The 20,805-nt window shown below is 52.8% G+C and overlaps 1 protein-coding gene and 1 long non-coding RNA gene across 10 annotated transcripts in view; one reads left to right on the forward strand and one right to left on the reverse strand.

Annotated features, from left to right (window-relative positions):
- The window catches only part of AOPEP (aminopeptidase O (putative)), a 436,790-nt gene that overhangs the window by 172,319 nt on the left and 243,666 nt on the right, over positions 1 to 20,805 (reverse strand). For all 9 annotated transcript variants that reach the window (XM_074995130.1, XM_074995128.1, XM_074995129.1 and 6 more), the window contains one exon: positions 6,376 to 6,436. In XM_074995130.1, the coding sequence (XP_074851231.1) occupies positions 6,376 to 6,436 (61 nt within the window). The remainder of the gene's footprint in view (positions 1 to 6,375; positions 6,437 to 20,805) is intronic.
- LOC142013571 (uncharacterized) lies at positions 12,918 to 14,725 on the forward strand. Its single transcript, XR_012645712.1, has 3 exons — positions 12,918 to 13,401; positions 13,774 to 13,928; positions 14,582 to 14,725. It is a non-coding gene; the product is annotated as an uncharacterized LOC142013571 (long non-coding RNA).

Raw genomic sequence — 20,805 nt, forward strand, 5'->3', positions numbered from 1 at the left:
TTGCAGAAATATGTATGCTTATCCCATGCACCCTATTATGTTGTTCTGTAGCCAATAGATAGTCATGCTGTTCTGTGGAATTCTTCCACATCAGAAAGGACAGGACAGTCATTACAACATGTTCTCTGACATGAGACTCTCTTGATTTACATAAGTCCATCTGAGATCAGAAATTAGTAGTTACAAATTGGAGGAAGCCCAGAAAGACTTTATTATAGGGGAGGTAAAGTGGTTGAGGCTTGTTTAGTTTGGAAAAGAGAAGATTGAGGGGGGACATGATAGCAGTTTTCAGGTATCTAAAAGGGTGTCATAAGGTAGAGGGAGGGAACTTGTTCTTCCTTGCCTCTGAGGATAGATCAAGAGGCAATGGACTTAAATTGCGGCAGGAGAGGTTCAGGTTGGACATTAGGAAAAAGTTCCTAACTGTCAGGGTGATCACACACTGGAACAAATTGCCAAGGGAAGTGGTAGAATCTCCATCACTGGAGATATTTAAGAAGAGGTTAGATAGATGGCTTTCAGGGATGGTCTAGAAAGTGCTTGGTCCTGCCATGACCTTTGGTCTGACCCAGTATGGCCATTCTTATGTTCTTATGTTCTTATCTGTTATCAAGAATGACAAACTTTTGAGCTTACACAGAGTTCTTCATTGGGTTTTATTATGGGTGTAATACTAATACAGATCCACTAGGATTCAAGTTTTGCTAGTTATATTTTACATGAATATATTGCCAAATCTATCTAGTTCCCTGCAAAAAGTATAGGGGTAGTATTTGAGATAGTATGCTAGGGACAGACCAGAACCGTATGTGGCTCTTTAAGGACTTATTTGAGGCTCTCAACACTATAATTACAAAGTTAAAAACAAAAAGCCAAACAAACAAACAAAAAACCCCTTCTGATTAGTTTCCATAGATGCACATCTAAAAGCTCACAAACTAACAACTCATAAATAGCAAATCATATGTAATCTCCAAACATTAGATAAATCCTTCTTTCATGTGTGCAGTGCATTGTGAGATATGATACTGTATCTGTGTTTTGATTGTGTTGCTAATAAAATCTTGAGTTTGAAAAGGAAAAGGAAGCTTCTGGCATTCTGGCTGTGAAGGGCAACACATTTTAAGAAAAAGATTAAATGTGAAATAAAATTGGCATAATTGAAGTAGGGTTGGATGGCTTCAAAAAAGAGGGAACTCGAAAATGAAAACAGAGAATTTCATCCTGAATGAACCCAATATGCATTTCAGCACTTCATTAGTAAACTTCGAAATGGCTATTTGCATGTCCATTTCAAAGTTTGGGGCTAGTGTAGACGTAGCCTATAAGTGATATGCAGTAAGTCGGAGTTAGTTACAAAAATAAAATCAAATGAAATATATAAACCTGCAGACTAAACCCTCAACCCTATTAGATTAGGCAACAAGTAGGCTAAACTGGGTTTTTTTAATCCCACTGGACATTGTAGTCCTTAATATACAGGTTTGTACTTCAAACTTGAGCCAGCCTCCTCCGCTGGAATCTTCAGTCTTCTTCTTGGTGTCCTTGTTGTTTTCATCAGAGTTGAGGGCAGGAGAAAAGCAAAGCTTAGGCCCCTGTATCTGGTTTTTATACCTTTAGTCCACATGCTTGGAGAATACAGGTTCAAGCATGTCCAATGGGCATTGCTGTCAGTCCTCGGGCAAGGTTGAGAAATTGCCTCAGTGTGGGCTCATGCAGTGAGTCATTGATTTGTAGCATCCTTGCTGGAAAATGGCTAGTGATGGTTATTTAGACACCCCATGTGGGTGTTGGCTACTCTCCTTACTGTTGTCTGTGGGAAGGTAATATCTGGCTGTTTTCCGAGTTTACAGGATGTTTTAGTGACAACCATGCAACACAATCTCATAATCTCATATGTGCTAAAGCTATGTGTATTTAGACAGAAAAATGAACTTCAGCAGATCATAACCTTTCCTGTGGTACCTTACAAGGCACTCATTATAAGTAATATCACAATTATATAAAAATGAGGAATATGGGGTTTATCAGCAGTTTCCTCTAGTATTTTCCATTCACGGGCAGAATAAATATGCTGCTGGCTGTGCGTGGTTGTGGGCACTCTGCTAATCAGCTGGGTGGCACCTGAATCTCTCCTGGCCACCCAAGCACTCAGCTTATAGGGAACACTGGTTACCAGGCACTACCCCAAACTACGGAATAACCACACCTACAAAAAGTAAAATGTGTGTGTGTACAGTAATCCCTCGATTTACGCGGCGGTTGCATCCAGGGCAACCTCCACATAAATCAAATTTCACATAAATTGTGGGGGTTAGGGAGATCCCTGGAATTCCCCTGGCTGGGGGAGCGGGCAGCTAGGGGAGGCTCAGAGGGCCCACACCTGTCTCCCAGGCAGGCAACACAATCAGTCCAATCCCAGAGTCGACAGGCCCAGGTCCTGGCGCAGGGCGGAGCCACAAGCAGTTTGGTACAGAATACACACCCAGGGCCTGGTGCACGGCAGGATGACAAGCAAGCAGAGGCCATATAAAGTCAATATACAGCCAATCAGCCCAGGCCGTGGTGCAAGGCGGAGCAGCAAACAAACAGCCAATATAAAGTCAATAAGCCCAGGCCCTTCCAAAGCAGGAAGCACTAGGCACTCCCTAGACTGGTGAGAGGTGGGAGACTGCCACCCACAGGTTTGAGGTGGCAGGGGGATATCCAGGCCCATCCACTCCACTCCACCCTGGCCCAGGGCCCTGTTAGCGGCAACAGTCTGCTGCAAGGGTCAGCAGGGATACACACCTCATCATGCTGACTCGTGCTATCCCTGGGCCACTTCCTGATCTCCCCCTCTCCTCACACCTGGTCAAGTTTTGGTCGAGCTCCTTGGGTCCAGAGGGGGGCGGGGCAGGTAAGTTCCTCCTCTGGGTCCTCTGGCAGGGGTCCAGGTGGTCTGGGCCAGTCCTTGGCCTCCTGAAGTGAGCGATCCTCCTCCCAGCCTGAGAGCTCAGGACCTGCATCTGGCTCCTCCAGCAGCTGGGCCTCTACTGAGTACTGGGCTGCAGTTTTTATACTTGTAGCCCCAACCCTTTCCTTCCGGTCAGGTGAAGGAGCAGAGCCAAGTTCCGTCCACCAAGGGTCAAGAAGGGGTTCTTCTCCTTCTGGTTCAGTGACCGGCCACTCCTGCTCACTACATCCCTAATTTAAGAACAGTGCGCAGAATGATTTGTAATGCAATACATATTTATTGCAGGATATTCACAAATGTTTTATGCATTCTCTTGATGTTGCATTTTTTGTTGTTTCTCATTGCAAATGAGACATAAAGGAAACCCAGCTGAACTTGATAGAAATGTGAAAGATTGGTTCTTTTCTCCTGCCCTCAACTCTGATGAAAACAACAAGGACACCAAGAAGAACACTGAAGATTCCAGCAGAGGAGGCTGGCTCAAGTTTGAAGTACAAACCTGTATATTAAGGAATACAATGTCCAGTGGGATTAAAAAAAACCCAGTTTAGCCTACTTGTTGCCTAATCTAATAGGGTTGAGGGTTCAGTCTGCAGGTTTATATATTTCATTTGATTTTATTTTTTAACTAACTCTGACTTACTGCATATCACTTATAGGCTACATCTACACTAGCCCCAAACTTCGAAATGGCCACGCAAATGGCCATTTCGAAGTTTACTAATGAAGCGCTGAAATACATATTCAGCGCTTCATTAGCATGCAGGCGGCTGCGGCACTTCGAAATTGACGCGCCTCGCCGCCGCGTGGCTCGTCCCAACAGGGCTCCTTTTTGAAAGGACCCCGCCTACTTCGAAGTCCCCTTATTCCCATCTGCTCATGCAATTGATGCGTCTCGCCGCCGCGCGGCTCGTCCCGATGGGGTTCCTTTTCGAAAGGACCCCGCCTACTTCGAAGTCCCCTTATTCCCATCTGCTCATGGGAATAAGGGGACTTCGAAATAGGTGGGGTCCTTTCAAAAAGGAGCCCCGTCAGGACGAGCTGCGCGGCGGCGAGACGCGTCAATTTTGAAGTGCCACGGCCGCCCGCATGCTAATGAAGCGCTGAATATGCATTTCAGCGCTTCATTAGTAAACTTCGAAATGACCATTTGCGTGGCCATTTCAAAGTTTGGGGCTAGTGTAGACATGGCCATAATCACTTAAATCTAACTTTCGTAGTCAATAAGTTTGTTTTACTGTTTACCAAGGAGTTTGCCTGAAATGTGTGGTAAGGGTGCTTGCTCACGTTTGCACAGACTCATGTATGTCCACTTTCCATTAATGAAGTAGTGAACCAATTAATAAATTAGACAACATATTCCTGAGATACAGTGCTGGAAGCTGAGGAGGTATCTAGTTGGTGCCTCTCTGTGATTCATGAGTGGCTGTAGGACAGGGGTGGGGAATCCGCCCAGCATGTGGTCCAGATCCAGACTGCATCTTGCCTGGATCCATATCCCAATGCTTGGGGCTCTCTTCCCCAGCATCCAGCCTGCGATGAGGTGGGGAGACCTGAGCTTTGTAGGCTGGATCAGGCAAGCCAGTGCCAGATCCATCCCACAAGCTCTGCCTAAGGCCAGGGATGGGGCAGGAAGTGGCTCCGAGTGGTGCTGCCACCACTTGCTTCTGTTACCCCAGCCAGGGGAAGGAGAGGAGAAGGGGGAGGGGAATGGCAACATCACCGCTGCCTGCAGACTTCATCCTGCTGCTATGCCTGGCCAGAATTCCAGCCAATCAGAGCAGAAGAAGGCAGTGCCTGGGTGCAGGGAGATGGGGCACAGAGCCATATATGTCCCACCCTCCCAGCCTGACTCCTCACCCCCAGCTCCTGCCCCCTCCCTCCCATACCACCGTTCCCACCTCCTTCCTGCATCCTCTCTTCCAGCCTTATTTCCCATCACACACTGGTCCTGCTTCCTCTCTCCCAGACTCCTCACTCCTACCCTGCCCCCTCCTTTCCAGACCCTACACCCCAAACCCATCTGCACCCTTCCTCCTACCCAGACCCCACACTCTACAACCCGCTGTTGCATCCCTTCCCACCTGGATCTCCACACCTCTCCTACACCCCCACCTCATCAGGGCCCCCAACGCCCTCCTGTACCCCACTCCTGTCCAGATCACCCACCCTCAGCTCACTTCTGCACCCTCCATCTCACCAAGACCCAACATTCTCAGTTCCTGGCAGTCCCCTCCCACACTGAACCCATCATTCCCCTAGCACAACAGCCCCTCAGCCTAGAGGGACACACAACATGTACTAGCCCTGGCCCCCCTAGGGCAATGAAGGGAGTGTCTCTTTTTTTTTTTCCCTATTTTTCAGTCAGGGACCACATCAGTGAGGGTATGTGGTTGGTTGGTTGGTTTTGTTTTTGCTTCTCACTTGGGTGGCCCCTGACTGATTTGTCTATAGGTCAGTGGCCCCCAACCTGAAAAAGGTTCCCCAACCCCATTGCTTCTGGTAGCAAAGCATGGTGAGAGACAGCCCAGGCTGGAGGGAGTTCAGGAGGCACACTGGTCCCACAGTCCCATGCTGCAGTCTACAGATCCCCATCACAGCAGGCACTTCAGTTTGGCATGTGCTGACCTGGAGTTATGAACTTTACCATTAAAACCTTTTTCAGTATTGCTTCTCCAGGGGGACAGTGGGTACTATGAACTAGTGGAGATAAATCCAAAGCAAATGAGGTCAGTTTGGAAGAATAAGAGTCATAGTTTGAGCCTGACATGTTCACAAAAATCTTAGAATAACGAAGTAGTTTTATATTTTTTTTTCAAGGAAAGCACTCAGGAGGCCCTGTCTCAAATTACCACACACTTGAACTATTAACACAACTAATCTCCCTCGAGAGGCACAGCAAATTCAAGCTGAATGAGCGTGTGAATTTTAGAGAACTTACAATAGTCAACCTTCCAACAGAAAGTGATGGTCTGTCTTAACTCAAGCAGAGGTGGCATTTTGGAAGATTTGTGATATTTCATGAATATTGCAAATTAAACAAAGTATGAATACTGTAATATTTATTAAAGTTACTACTCTCATTGTGGCTGTTACAGTAATTCACAAGTTAACATCTACAAACAGTGCTCCTTACATGTAGCAAACTTCACTACAGTACCTCATACAACACTTTCCAAGGATCTAAGGATGTTCAATAATAATAAGATTTCAAAGATTTTCCTTTTGGCAGCTTATTGGTATTGCAAGGAGGAAAAAAAAACTGTAATTGATAAAAAGGTGAGTCCCATTCCATTCCATATAAAGCATAAAGCAGATTTCATCAAAACAAGAGATTTATACGTGTGATAGTAGAGACAGTGACTAAACAACAAAGTCATTGATTGAAATCTATTGAGAAAAGATATTTTGCGTTTTACCTTTGGTATTCCAGAAGTGTCAAGCCAGCTCTGGATGATATTTTCAACAGATAGCCCATACCTTTAAAATAAAATTCAACTTGTTTCATGGAACATATATACACAAATATTTTCCTGAGAAAAACGTGTAAGAACAAAATAAAAGCTTTGTAGACTTAGAAGTAGTTTGTAATACAGTTGTTGTTCATTTAAAAAAAAGTAAAAGAAGCTAGTTTTATTTCTGACACATAATTATGAGGAGGTAATCTACAGTTCAATTTGTGTGGCTTTTCTGATTTTTTTTAAAGCAACAAAGGGAGCAACTAAGGGGAGATTGTCAAAATCAGTATTTTATTGAAGGAGCAGCCAAAATGAAAGGAAAAAAATGCCAGAGACAAAACTAAGGAAGTCTACACTGCCTGAGCTTCATGGGTTTTAAAGTGCAGTACTGGACTTAAATCCTCTTAAAGTTTGTAAGTATCCAATTTGGACATTAGCTTTGCTACACCTGCTTTATTCCCTGGTAAATTTTATGGTAAAATCACAATACACCCTGAAAATTTAACTGCTAAGAAAGGAAATAGTCATATTTGAACTTAGTGGGACTGAGTTACTAGTATTCATAAATGTTTGCATGATGAAGACCTAAATTTGCATTCTAAGTTACATGTACACTTCCATGCTTCCCTGGTTACTTGCTAGTACATGTATTGCCATACCTATACTGAGTAGCCACCTATCTTGTGCCGGTCATATGTGTACACAGTGCACAGGCATATACTCATGTCAACACTGCTCCTTTTCGATATGTGATGGTAGTGCATTTCAAGGACAATATCCCACAGTCCTTTGTGTCACAGAAGACTCTTGGGAACTGCCTTGCTACATGTAGCTGGTACCGTACGTCTTTGCACATCTGTTGATAACTACTTCCAGGTATCTTTGGCTACGTCTACACGTGCACGCTACATCGAAGTAGCTAATTTCGAAGTACCGACATCGAAATAGCCTATTTCGATGAATAGCATCTACACGTCCTCCAGGGCCGGCAACGTCGATGTTCAACTTCGACGTTGCGCATCCCAACATCGAAACAGGCGCAGCGAGGGAATGTCTACACGGCCAAGTAGCACACATCGAAATAGGGATACCAGGCACAGCTGCAGACAGGGTCACCGGGCAGACTAGCGCTTCCAGGGCAACAGCTAGCCGCTCCCTTAAAGGGCCCCTCCCAGACACACTCAGCCTGCACAGCACGCGGTCTGAGGAGCCAAAGGCACACAGACCCCGGGCGCCGCAGTTATGGACCCCCAGCAGCAGCAGCAGCAGCAGCAGCAGCTAGAGGTCCACCCAGCCCTCCCGGCAGGAGCAGGGCTTGCCCTGCTCCGTGCCATGCGGGAGGCAGCTGAGTACCTCCTTGCCCCAGAGGAGGAGATGCCCCCAGGGCAGCAGGACTCAAACCCTACCCCTGCAGCACCCCGCCCCCCGCCTCAGACGCCGGCGGCTGTGGAGCTACCCCACCAGCACCGACTGGTGGGAGCGGCTGGTGCTTGGGGAGTGGGACGACGCCAGCTGGCTCAGGAACTTCAGGATGAGCTGGCAGACATTCCTGGAGCTGTGCCAGTGGCTCACCCCCGCACTCAGGCACCAGGACACCGCCATGCGGCGTGCCCTCACAGTGCAGAAACGGGTCGGCATCGCTGTCTGGAAGCTGGCCACTCCAGACAGCTACCGATCCGTGGGCCAGCAGTTTGGTGTCGGCAAGGCCACCGTCGGGACTGTCTTCATGGAGGTAAGCGAACACACGGGGGGAGGGCAGGGCAGGGCAGGGGAGGCCAGAGCAGGGGAGGGCAGGGCAGGGCAGGGCCACGCACACCCTGCTCACCCCTCATTGGTACTGTCCCATGTGCTTTCTCTGCAGGTTGTGCGTGCCATCAACGCCATGCTCCTGCACAGGCTCGTGAGGGTAGGGGACCCAGATGCCACCATCGCCGCCTTTGCCACCCTGGGCTTCCCCAACTGCTTCGGGGCTCTGGATAGGACTCACATCCCCATCCGCGCCCCACATCACAGTGGAGGACGATACCTGAATCGAAAGGGCTACCATTCTGTCGTCCTCCAGGCCTTGGTGGACAGCCGGGGACGTTTCCAGGACATTTATGTGGGCTGGCCTGGCAGCACCCACAACGCCCGGGTTTTCCGGAACTCGGGCCTGTGCCGCCGGCTGGAGGCGGGGACCTACATCCCCCAGAGGGAGATCCCTCTGGGGGACACCACCATGCCCTTCTGCGTCATCGCAGATGCGGCCTACCCCCTCCGGCCGTGGCTCATGCACCCCTACACAGGCCATCTCTCCACTAGCCAGGAGCGCTTCAACCAGCGCCTGAACCATGCGCGCCAGGTGGTGGAGCGCTCATTTGGCCGCCTGAAGGGACACTGGAGATGTCTCCTGACCCGCCTGGATGCGGGCCCCAACAACATCCCCCAGATTGTGGGTGCCTGCTGCGCCCTGCACAATTTGGTAGAGAGCAAGGGGGAGACCTTTCTGCAGGGCTGGGCTGCGGAGGCCGGCAGGGCAGACGTCCAGCCACCTGCTGCCCCCAGTCGGCAGGTGGACCCCGAGGGGACCCGGGTCCGGGAGGCCCTGCGGGCCCACTTTGATGAACAGGCCACGGGGTGAACTCTGCCCAGGCCCCCTACTGCCCGCCCCTTCCTCCACCACACTCCTGCCCCAATGCCTACACCATGGACCACCCCACCGCACCCCCCTCCCACTTGTCCTGGACAAATGACAGCATGCACTTGTGGCTGAACTTAACCTTTTTTTTTTCTCTCCGAACCTTTTTTTTGGAACTGTAAATAAATATTTGAACCAAAAACCAAAAACTATGTACAAACATGTTGAACAAAAGCAATATGTACAAAAATAAAACAATACAAAGAAACAACAGTCCTCAATAATCAAAAGAAAACCAGGGAGGATAAAGGGGAGAACTATTTACATGGGAGGGACGGGGTAAACCGGGGGCAGAAAAGAACAGGGTCCAACAATATACAAGGGGGGGGGCCACGTCCCGGGCCCCTCGCTCCTATAGCCCGGCACCGGGCATTGGCGGCCGGGAGCCCCACCGCGGTTGCAGCCTGGTCCATGGCTGGGTGGGAGCGGGCTGGACCGGAAGGTACGGTGGCCGGTGAGTGTCAGGTGGCTCCAGGGGTCCCTCGGCGCTCCGGCCCTCGCGGGTGGGTGGCGGGGCGACGGCGGACGGGACGGCGACGGGCGGAGCAGCTGGTGGTGGGGCTGCAGGAGCAGGCAGGGTGGGCGATGTGGCGGCCGGCGCGGCATGGGGGGCCAGGTAGTCCACCAAGCGGTTAAATGTCTCCATGTAGGCCCCCCATGCCTCCTGGTGCCAGGCCAGCCCCCGCTCCTGCAGCTGGAGGTGCTGCTCCGCGACCTCTAGCTGCTGATGGTGGATGGCCAGCAGCTGGGGGTCCGTCGCCGTCGGCGGTTGGTGGCGCGGGGTCTGCCGTCTAGCCCGCCGTGGGGTCGGTTGGTCCTCGGCCGAGGTGCTGGCCTGGAGCGATGGTCCCGGAGGGCTCTCCGGGACGACTGACGCCTCGCCGGCGCTCTCTTCCGGTCCTTCTGATGGTGCAGGTGCAGGACACAGGAGAGAAGGGGGGGAAGAAGAATGGAGACAGGCGTTAGTGTGGGCCCCGAGCCGTGGCCTTTGTCCCCCCAGCCCTGTGCTGCAGGTTCCCCATCCCCGTCCCCGGGAGATGCTGCTGTGATGGATGGGGTTCAGGGGTCCCCCTGCCCTGCACCCCATCCCCTGGTGGGAGCGACTCTCACTTCACCTCGCAGGGTCTGACAGCAGGAGAGGTTTCTTAGGCCACAGATGCCCAGTTTCTCCCAGGAGTGACAGCACCAGCTGTCGGAAGAGACAGTCCTTCCAACCCATCCTGGGGAGAAAACCCCAAGGGGTGCCCCTCTGGGATGCAGCTTTCCCCCTCCTCAGGCTGGCTGCCTTCCAGCTCTCCCTTCCCCTAGCCTCTACCTGTGGGCCCCGCCCTCGCCCTCCAAGTCCAAGCCAGCTCGGCTCCTCCCTCCCATTTGTTCAGGGCAGAGGTGTCACCTGCCAGCTGTAGCCCCAGGATCCTCCTTTGCCCCTGGGAGCTATTCGGCTCTTGTTGCTCATATGTAGCCTGAGTCTCCCTTTGGCACTCCCCCCACTCCATCACATGCTGCTGCTGCGGGGTGTTCCACCCCCTCCTCCCGGGGGCCCCTCGAGGTTCCGCTCCCCCCTGGCCCGGGGATGGGGCATGGCACTGTCATGCGGGGTGGGGGGGGGCAGAGGCTGATGGATGCAGTGCTGTGAGGGCTATGGCCGTGGTGTCCTTGGGGCTATGGCCATGTGAGCATGTGGGGGGCCCTGGACACATATCTCTTACCCCCGCCCCTCAAGCCCAGGGGTGTCCACCAGAGGGGGAGACCTACCTGTCGGTCCGCTCCCACAGTCCGGAGATCCCCGGGGGGCAGAGGCCCTGCTGCTGCTCCGTGATGGCAGGAGGAGGATCTGCAGCCCGGATTCTACAGAGGAGGAGCCCCCCTCCTTCTCCTCCTCCTCCTCCTGCCGCGATGTCCCGGCGGTGGCCTCCGGGGGTGGCCCCAGGGTGCGGGGCTTGCTTCCGGGGCGGACTCCGTCTGCAGGGCCTGCTGGGGCTCGTCGGCCGAGGTGTCAAGGGTGGCCGGAGGGGAGGAGGTGTGCCGGGGGCCCAGGATGTCCCTGAGCTCCCTGTAAAAGGGGCAAGTGACGGGGGCAGCCCCAGATCGGCTGGCCGCATCCCGGGCCTGGGAGTAACTCTGCCGCAGCTCCTTCACCTTATTCCTCACATGATCAGGAGTGCGGGCAGGGTGACCCCGGGCAGCCAGGCCGTCGGCCAGCCGAGCGAACGCATCCGCGTTCCGCCTCTTGCTCCCCATTACCTGGAGCACCTCCTCCTCGCTCCAGAGCCCCAGCAGGTCCCGCAGCTCGGCCTCTGTCCAGGAGGGGCCCCGCTGCCGCTTGCCAGCCTGGCTGCCCTGGCTCCCCTTGGGGGGGTCCCCTGGGGGTGCTGGGGGGGCTGCCGGCCAGCCATCACAGCTGTGTGGGGGGCTGAGGGTGGTGCAGGCTGGCCGCGTGTGCAGGCTGCAGCCTGCACGTTCCCTCAGCTTCCTGCACAGGAAGGGAGGGGGAGGGGACCTTGAAGGGGCCGCTCCACGCGGCCACCAGTGAGCTGAGGGGCTGGAGAGAGCGTCTCTCAACCCCCCAGCTGATGGCCGCCATGGAGGACCCGGCAATTTCAACGTTGCGGGACGCGGATCGTCTACACGGTCCCTACTTCGACGTTGAACGTCAAAGTAGGGCGCTATTCCGATCCCCTCATGAGGTTAGCGACTTCGATGTCTCACCGCCTAATGTCGAAGTTAACTTCGAAATAGCGCCCGACGCGTGTAGCCGCGACGGGCGCTATTTCGAAGTTAGTGCCGCTACTTCAAAGTAGCGTGCACGTGTAGACGCGGCTTTTCTGTTCTGGCAAACTTCACTGAAGCAAATCCCTGATGGAATGTGTGTTGATTTGAATATGGAGAGAGCAACAAGATACCCATGGGGGCAGTACTTGCTCTCTAGAATAACAATCAGTTTACAGTAACACCTGCTTTGGGAACTGCCAGCAGAAATGCTTCTAGCCAGCTCCTACTGACAGCAGAAGATATTTTTTTTATACACTGACAACCAAGGCCCATGCTGGCAGCTCCTCTGGACTGGCTGTACTGCCTCCAGCCCTGCCAAACAGTTATATCTCTTGAGTCATGTTAGGAATCTGTACAGCAACAGAAGACAGGGCTTGGGGGAGCAGACAAAGCTGAAGAGGCAGTACAGCCACCTTGGCAGAGTGTAGGGTTCTGCTCTGCAGGAGCTACAGCAGTGAAAAGAGCAGAAAGTGGGACCACCATATGGCCTTACACTGTCAGCTCATCAGCCATGACCGTACCACCTCTGCTCACCTCCAGCCCAGTCTTCCAGTGAGGCTCCTTGTTACACCCTGGACAGGAGATACAGGCACACAGCTGCAGGGGAGGTATACCATGCCAACTGTAAAGCCTCTGACAAGGTCCCTCACCAAAGATTCTTAAGCAAATAAGCAGTCATGGGATAAGTGGAAAGATCATCTTATGGATCAGTAACTCGTTAAAAGAGAGGGTAAGAATAAACAATCTATTTTCATAATGAAGAGAAGTAATTAAAAGGGCCTCCAAGGATCTATACTGGAATAAGTGCTGTGCAATATATTCATATATTATCTAGGAAAGGGGGTCAAGAGCGAGGCAGTAAAGTTTGCAGAGAATACAAAATTACTCGGGTTAGTCAAGCCCAAGGCTGACAGTGAAGAGTTAGAGAGGGAACTCTCAAAAATTGGTGATCGGGCAACAAAATGACAGATGAAATTCAATGTGGATAAATCCAAAGTAATGCACATTGGAAAGGAGAACTTATTCACCTTGTGCAGTAACAATGGTTCTTTGAGTTGTGTCCCTCCAGGGGTGCTCCACTTTGGGTGTTGCTGGGTCCTCAAGCTGCTGCTCAGAGATTCTTCTATAGCTCTGGTTTCCCACTTGGATGGAGGAAGCAATGGAAAACAAGAGAGCATAGTGTTGTGCAAATGTGTTGTTGGAAGACCACATCGCTGCCTTGCATATGTCCTTAAGGAGTACATTCTTGAGAAAGGTGGTAGTGGAGGACACAGCCCACGTTGAATGGGTGGCGACAGCACCTGGGAACTGCCATTGGTGAAGCGCATAAAAAGCATAAATGCAAGTGGAGATCCACTTTGACAGCCATTGGGACAAAACAGACAGGCCCTTGGACTGCTCTGCAAAGGACAAGAAAAGCCTTGGGGATTTATGCCAAGGTTTTGTGCGGTCGATGTAAAAGACCAATGCTCAATGGATGTCCAGGGTGTGTCACACTGCATGCATAGGATCAGAGTGCAGCTTCGGGAAAAATGCTGGTAAGTGAATAGCTTTGTTCATATGAAATGCAAAACGAACCTTACGAAGGAATGTGAAATGAGGGTGAAGAGTGACCCTATCCTTGGTAAATACGGTATAAGGAGGTTCAACCATGAGGGTGGCAAGCTGTCCAACTCATTAGCTGGCTGGTGGAAAGCTCCCAATACCACTGCATGCACCCGGACAGTGCTAAGGGCCAGGCCTGACTTATGTAGGTGTTGCAGATAGTCAGGAGAACAGGAAGGGATACATATGAGGAGGCATAGGATGGTTGGTGCCCAACCAGTGAGAGAGCTGCTTCCACTTGTAGAGGAAGAACTTGCACATGGAGTCCCATCTGCTGTAAATGAGAAACCTCTTGACCCTTTCAGAGCCTGAGATTTCAGCATCCTGGAACAATGAAGGAGCCACATGTGGAGACACAAGCCTGAATGTGTCAGGGTTGAGAGTGCAACCAAAGCCCTGAGACAGAAGGTCATGGCGAGGAGAAAAGAGATAAAGCAGCTGCTACTGACATCCGATACAGGTAAGAATACCAAGTTTGTCTTGGCCACCCCAGGGCTATCAAGATGAGGCTCTGGGGACCACGCCGCAGTAGATTTCTTTCTGGGCTTTATGGTCAGTGCCAATTTTGGTGCGGCAGACTCAGAGCCCCTCTTGTGGGACATATCTGAGATTTTTGATCCGCTCTGCATAACCACACACAAGGATCTAATTGGTGATGCCTGGATTTTCTTGGGTGAAGTCTCCAAAGCTGATAATGTCCTTCTTTTATGAGGATGCCTCAGTAGAAGCCACAGTCTCAGAGGACGAAGGCTGGAGGGCTTTGTCAAATGATAACATGCGGAGCATCATCTCCCGATCATGGCTGTCTCTTGTTGAAAGTTAAGAACAACGTATGCATTTTTGAGGCACATGGGCTTCATCTGAACATCGAATGCGTGAGGTGTGCCCATCCGATGCCAGCATTGCCACACGGCAGGTTTCACATTTCTTGAAGCTGCGTGATCCGGGCATAATGGCAACTGAAATGATAATTGAATGGTAACAATAAAGAAATGAGTCCTTTTTCTTCTCTTTTTTTCCTTCTTGCTTTAATGAACTAATGGAAACTGAAATCGTAAATAAAGACCACTGACTAAGCTACTACTACTAACTTTTTTTTAAAAATACAAACAGGAAAGAACTATGAAAAGCTAAAGAGAGAACGATAACTATGTACAAGGCTTTAAAAGAACACTGACTCTGAAGGATGTCCACGAGGAGAGAAGAGGAGAATGTTCCCTCTGCACCCGGGGGTGGCTGAACTGAAACTGGCAGGAGCCTGACCATGCACATCACCAAAAGGGTGTGAACAGCAAGAGGCGGCAGCCGTGCATATGCAGTCCAGCTGACTACATCTCTAGAAAATTCTCCATACTGCAGCACCAGGATGAGCCCAGCACTTGATGTGGAGCACCCACGGGGATCGTTCAAAGAAGAACCTTTGAATACCACATACAGTTCTGGTTATCCCATCTCAAAAAAGATGCATTAAAATTGGACAAAAATACAGAGAGTTCAAAGCAAAATTATCAGAGGTGTGGACCAGCTTCCATATGAGAAGAGATTTTTAAAAATGGGACTATTCAGAGGGGGGATATGATAGAGGTTTATAAAATCAGGAATGGTGTGGAGAAAGTGCATTTGGAAGTGTTACTCTTCCCCTTAATACAAGAATTAGGAGTCATCCCATGAAACAGGAAGCAAGCCTATTAATTAACAGGCAAAACAAACAAAGGGGACTACGTCCTCACACAATGCATAGTCACTCTCTGGACCTCATTACCATAAGATGTTGTGAAGGTCAAAAGTTGAGTTGGAAAAGGAATTAAATAAGGTCATGGAGACTAGATCCATAAATGACTATAAGGCAAGATGGCCAGGGACAGAATCCTATGCTGTTTGTGTCTCTAAACCTCTGACTTCTGGAACCTGAGATTGGATGAGAGGGGATGGATCACTTGAAAATTGCCGTTTTCAATTCATTCCTTCTGATGAATCTGATACTGACCATTGTCAGAAGATAGGATACTGGCTACATGGACCATTTTTCTGACCAAACATGGCTGGTCTTATGATTTGGACAAAGTAAAGAAATAAGTTGGAGGCAGAGACTGGAACAGATCCAAGGACATATGATTCACAGTTTGTATCTTAACTGCTTTGCAATATAAGAGAAACACTTCAGCTGCTCATAAATATTTGGGAAACTAGTCAAGTTAAAAAGAAAAAATAATTTTAACATGCCCAAAGCCTTCCATTGGTAACTGCAGCATTTTTCCAGACACACGGGTAACTTCTTGAGGCAGATGTAGCAGACAGAAAAAAATGTAAGAAGAAAGACTTTGCTTTAGAATTTCTACCTTGTATGACTCCAGCACCTCACATCTCAGTGCAACCCAAGCACAGGAGAAAAAAATGGTGGGTCCTGAACACCCCAGACAGCCAATATCCCCTTTCCCTTTCAACACCTGCCAGTGGCCCTGCTAATCAGCACCTTTCTCCCTCCCCATGTGTCTTGACCACTGCAGGAAGAGGGGAGGTGGGGCAGGGCAGTACTGGGCATGGGGAAAGTGATGAAGTGGGGGCAGGGCCTGGGGCAGAGCCATGGGTTTCAGCACACACACCCAAGCACATTAGAATGTTGGTGCCATTGCTCCCAATATTTATGAATTAACTCACTCTCTCTCTCTCTCTCTCTCACACACACACACACCTTGGCTACGTCTACAAGTGTATGCTACATCGAAATAGGCTATTTCAATGAATAACGTCTACACGTCCTCCAGGGCTGGTGCCGTCGACATGTTGGGCAGCACCACATCGAAGTAGGCACTGCGAGGGAACGTCTACACGCCAAAGTAGCACACATCGAAATAAGGGTGCCAGGAACAGCTGCAGACAGGGTCAACGGGCGGACTAGTGCTTCCAGGGCAACAGCTAGCCGCTCCCTTAAAGGGCCCCTCCCAGACACACTCAGCCTGCACAGCATGCGGTCTGCAGAGCCATAGGCACGCACACCTTGAGCGACGCAGTCATGGACCCCCAGCAGCAGCAGCAGCAGCAGCCGCCAGAGGTCCACACAGCCGCCCCTGCAGGAGCAGTGCTTGCCCTGCTCAATGCCATGTAGGAGGCAGCTGATCACATCCTAGCCACAGAGGAGGAGCTGCCCGCAGGGGAGGAGGAAGCAACCCCCAACCCTGCAGCACCCCGCCCCGCCCCCCACACGCCGCCGGCTGTGGAGCTACCCCACGAGCACCGACTGGTGGGAGCGGCTGGTGCTCGGAGTGTGGGATGATGACCACTGGCTCAGGAACTTTCGCATGAGCCGGCAGACATTTCTGCGGCTATGCCAGTGGCTCATCCCCACACTGAGGCACCAGGACAACCCCATGCGGCGTGCCCTCAGTGTGGAGAAATGGGTCGGCATCACTGTCTGGAAGCTGGCCACTCCAGACAGCTACCAATCCGTGGGCCAGCAGTTTGGCGTCGGCAAGGCCACCGTTGGGGCTGTCCTCATGGAGGTAAGAGGACCCACAGGGGAGGGGGAGGCAGCCCTGGCAGGGGAGGGGAGGGGAGGGGAGCCCTGGCAGGGGAGGGCCACACACACCCTGCACACCCCTCACTGGTGCTCTCCCATGTGCTTCCCCTGCAGGTCATCTGCACCATCAACGCCCTGCTCCTCCACAGGCTCGTGAGGCTTGGGGACCTGGATGCCGCCATCGTGGGCTTTGCCACCATGGACTTCCCCAATTGCTTCGGGGCTCTGGATGGGACCCACATCCCCATCCGCGCCCCAGAGCACAGTGGAGGACGCTACCTAAACAGGAAGGGCTACCACTCAGTAGTCCTCCAGTCCTTGGTGGACAGCCGGGGCCGCTTCCTGGGCATATGTGTGGGCTGGCCTGGCAGCACCCATGACGCCCGGGTATTCCGGAACTCGGGCCTGTGCCGCTGGCTGGCGGCAGGGGCCTACATCCCCCAGCAGGAGATCCCTGCGGGGGACACCACCATGCCCCTCTGCGTCATCGCAGACGCAGCATACCCCCTCCGGCCCTGGCTCATGCACCCTTACACGGGCCACATGTCAGCCAGCCAGGAGTGTTTCAACATGCGCCTGAAACATGCGCGCCAGATGGTGGAGCGCACATTTGGCCGCCTCAAAGGGCACTGGAGGTGTCTCCTCACCTGCCTTGATGCGGGCCCCACCAACATCCCCCAGATTGTGGGCACGTGCAGCGCCCTCCACAACCTGGTCGAGAGCAAGGGGGAGGCATTCTTTCAGGGCTGGGCTGTGGAGGCTGGCAGGGCCAATGTGCAGCCACCTGCTGCCCCCAGTCGCCAGGTGGACCTCGAAGGGACCCGGGTCCGGGAGGCCCTGCGGGCCCAGTTCATCAAGGCCGCAGGGTGAACGCTGGCAGGCCCCCCACTGCACTCCCCCATCCTCCACAACACTCCCTGCCCCTACGCCCACACCACAAAGCACCCAAGAGCACACCCCCCTGCCACACTTTTCTTGTAAATAAAAACAGACATGTTTTTCGTCAAACCAGAATATATATCTTGAACTCTTCTTCTTCTATTATAACTATGTACAGCCAAAATAAATATTATATATATATATGTATTATAAGATGAAAGGAAAAAAAAGGGGAAGACAAGGAAGGGGAGAACTATTTACATGGGGGGGGCAGGTATCATCATAACATAACAGAACAGAGGTCTAATACAAACTATTTACAAAACATAGGTGAGGGAGATATATACAAAGGGGGGGGGCATGTCCTGGGCCCCACACCCCCTAATGTCCAGCGCTGGGGGTGGGCAGCTGCGACCCACGCCTCCGGGCCGGGCGGACCGGGAGATAAGGCCGGCGGGTGTCAGCTGGCCCCAGGTCCCCCTCGGCGGATGGGCCCTTGGTGGCGGCCGGCGGTGCGACGGCGGGTGGAGCAGCAGGTGGAGCAGGCAGGGCGGGCAGAGCGGCGGCCGGCGTGGCATGGGGGGCCAGGTAGTCCGCTATGTGCTCGAAGGTGCACATAAAGGCCCCCCATGCCTCCTGGCGCCAGGCCAGCGCCCGCTGTTGGACCTGGAGGTGCCGCTCCTCCACCCGCAGACGCTGCTCGGAGACCTCCAGCTGCCAACAAAGGATGGCCAGCAGCTGGGGGTCCATCGCCGTCCGGGGGTGGTGCTGGCTCCGCTGTTGTCCCCGCCCTGGGGCCGGTCAGTGCTCCGCTGAGGGGCTGGCCTGGAGTGATGGCCCTGGTGGGCTCTCCGGGACCACTGACACCCCGCCGGCGCTCTCCGGTCCTTCCGATGGTACAGCTGCGGAACATGGGGGGAAGAAGAGTGGAGACAGCCAGTTGTGGGCCTCGAGCCATGGCCCTTGTCCCCCCACCCTTCTGCTGCTGGTTCCCCATCCCCGTCCCCGGGAGATGCTGCTGATGATGATGATGGGTGTCCCGCCCCCTCCCCCCGGGGGACCCTAGGTTCCGCTCCCCCCATCCCCAGGGGTGGGGCATGGCACTGTCGTGCTGGGCGGGCAGCGGCTGATGCACTCTTCTGAGGGACATGCCACTGCTGTCCTTGGGGCCATGGTCATCTGGGCATGGGGAGGGCCCTGGTCATATCTATTACCCCCGCCCCTCAACCCCGGGGGTGTGCACCGGGGGGTACATACCTGATGGTCCACTCCCATGGTCGGGGGACACCCGGTGGGCGGACGCCCTGCTGGAGCTCCGTGATGGCAGCACGATCCGGAGCCCTGCGTCGCTGGAGGAGGACTCCCCCTCCTCCTCCTCCGGTGCCCCAGGGGTGCGGGGCTTACCTCCGGAGCGGACTCCGCCTCTGGGGTCTGCTGGGGCTCGTCGTCCGATGTATCAACAGTGGCCGGAGGGGAGGAGGTGTGCCGGGGGCCCAGGATGGACCTGAGCTCCCTGTAAAAGGGGCAAGTAACGGGGGCGGCCCCAGATCAGCCGGCCGAATCCCGGGCCCGGGCGTAACCCTGCCGCAGCTCCTTAACCTTACTCCTGACATGGTCAGGAGTGCGGGCAGGGTGACCCCGGGCGGCCAGGCCCTCGGCCAGCCGAGCGAACTCATCCGTGTTCCGCCTCTTGCTCCCCATTACCTGGAGCACCTCCTCCTCACTCCAGAGCCCCAGCAGGTCCCGAAGCTCGGCCTCTGTCCAGGAGGGGCCCCGCTGCCGCTTCCCAGCCTGGCTGCTGGTCTGGGAGCCCTGGCTCCCCTTGGGGGGGTGCCCTGGGGGCGCTTAGGGGGCTGGGGGGAGGCCATCGCAGCGCTGGGGGATTGTTGTGGCTGCAGAGGAGCGTGCAGGCTGGCCGCATGGCTGTGCTGCCGCCCGCACGCTCTCTCAACTTCCTGCACAGGAAGGCAGGGGGTGGGGAGCTTTAAGGGGCCACTGCACACGGTGACCATTGAGCTCAGGGGCTGGAGAGAGCGTCTCTCAACCCCTCGGCTGATGGCCGCCATGGCAGACCCCGCTATTTCGATGTTGCGGGATGCGCAACGGCTACACATTTCCTACTTCGACGTTCAACGTCGAAGTAGGGCGCTATTCCCATCTCCTCATGGGGATAGCGACTTCAACGTCGCGCCGCCTTACGTCGATGTCAACTTCGAAATAGCACCCGCCATGTGTAGCCGTGACGGGCACTATTTCAAAGTTGGCGCGGCTACCTCAAAGTAGCCGGCACGTGTAGACGCAGCCCTTGTGAGGTAAGTAAATATTATCATCACTACTTCACATAGGAAGAACTGAGACACACATACAAACACATACATCTAAGAATCCAGGTGAGATTCTGAAACCCTTATTCACAATTCATAATACCTTATTCTGCAAAAAATCCCACTGAAATTAGTTAGACTATCTGAGAAATAAAGTACTGTTCATTGTGACTACGGGTGGCAGATTCTGTCCCAAAGGGGAAGTCAGTGGACTACTCATATATGCAACCATTCAACAATATGAGTTAGATGTTCACAAGCTGGTCCTGATTAACATCCTTGCCATCATACAGGAAATCTATGGCAGAGCCAGAAATTGAACCCGGATTTCTTAATGCCTTATCCATCAGAGAATCCTTCCTCAGATTTGTCACTTTGTGTCTTTCCATACCACCTAGGGCATTCCCAAATACCTAGGATATCACAGCATGGTAATCAACTGTAGAAATTAACAGTAAGGAACTAAGGGGAAAGGGAGCAGGGAGGATGGAATGACAGAAATAAAGATGTTTTTCTGTTTCATGTCATACTATTTAAACCTTGTCTGCAGTACTTTAGTTCCTTGCACAGGATGGTGAAGGGAAATGAAGACTTTTGTGGTGGGAGTCCAGCCCCAT

This window comes from Carettochelys insculpta, chromosome 5 (assembly GCF_033958435.1).
Source record: "Carettochelys insculpta isolate YL-2023 chromosome 5, ASM3395843v1, whole genome shotgun sequence".
In the NCBI taxonomy this organism is placed as follows: domain Eukaryota; kingdom Metazoa; phylum Chordata; order Testudines; family Carettochelyidae; genus Carettochelys; species Carettochelys insculpta.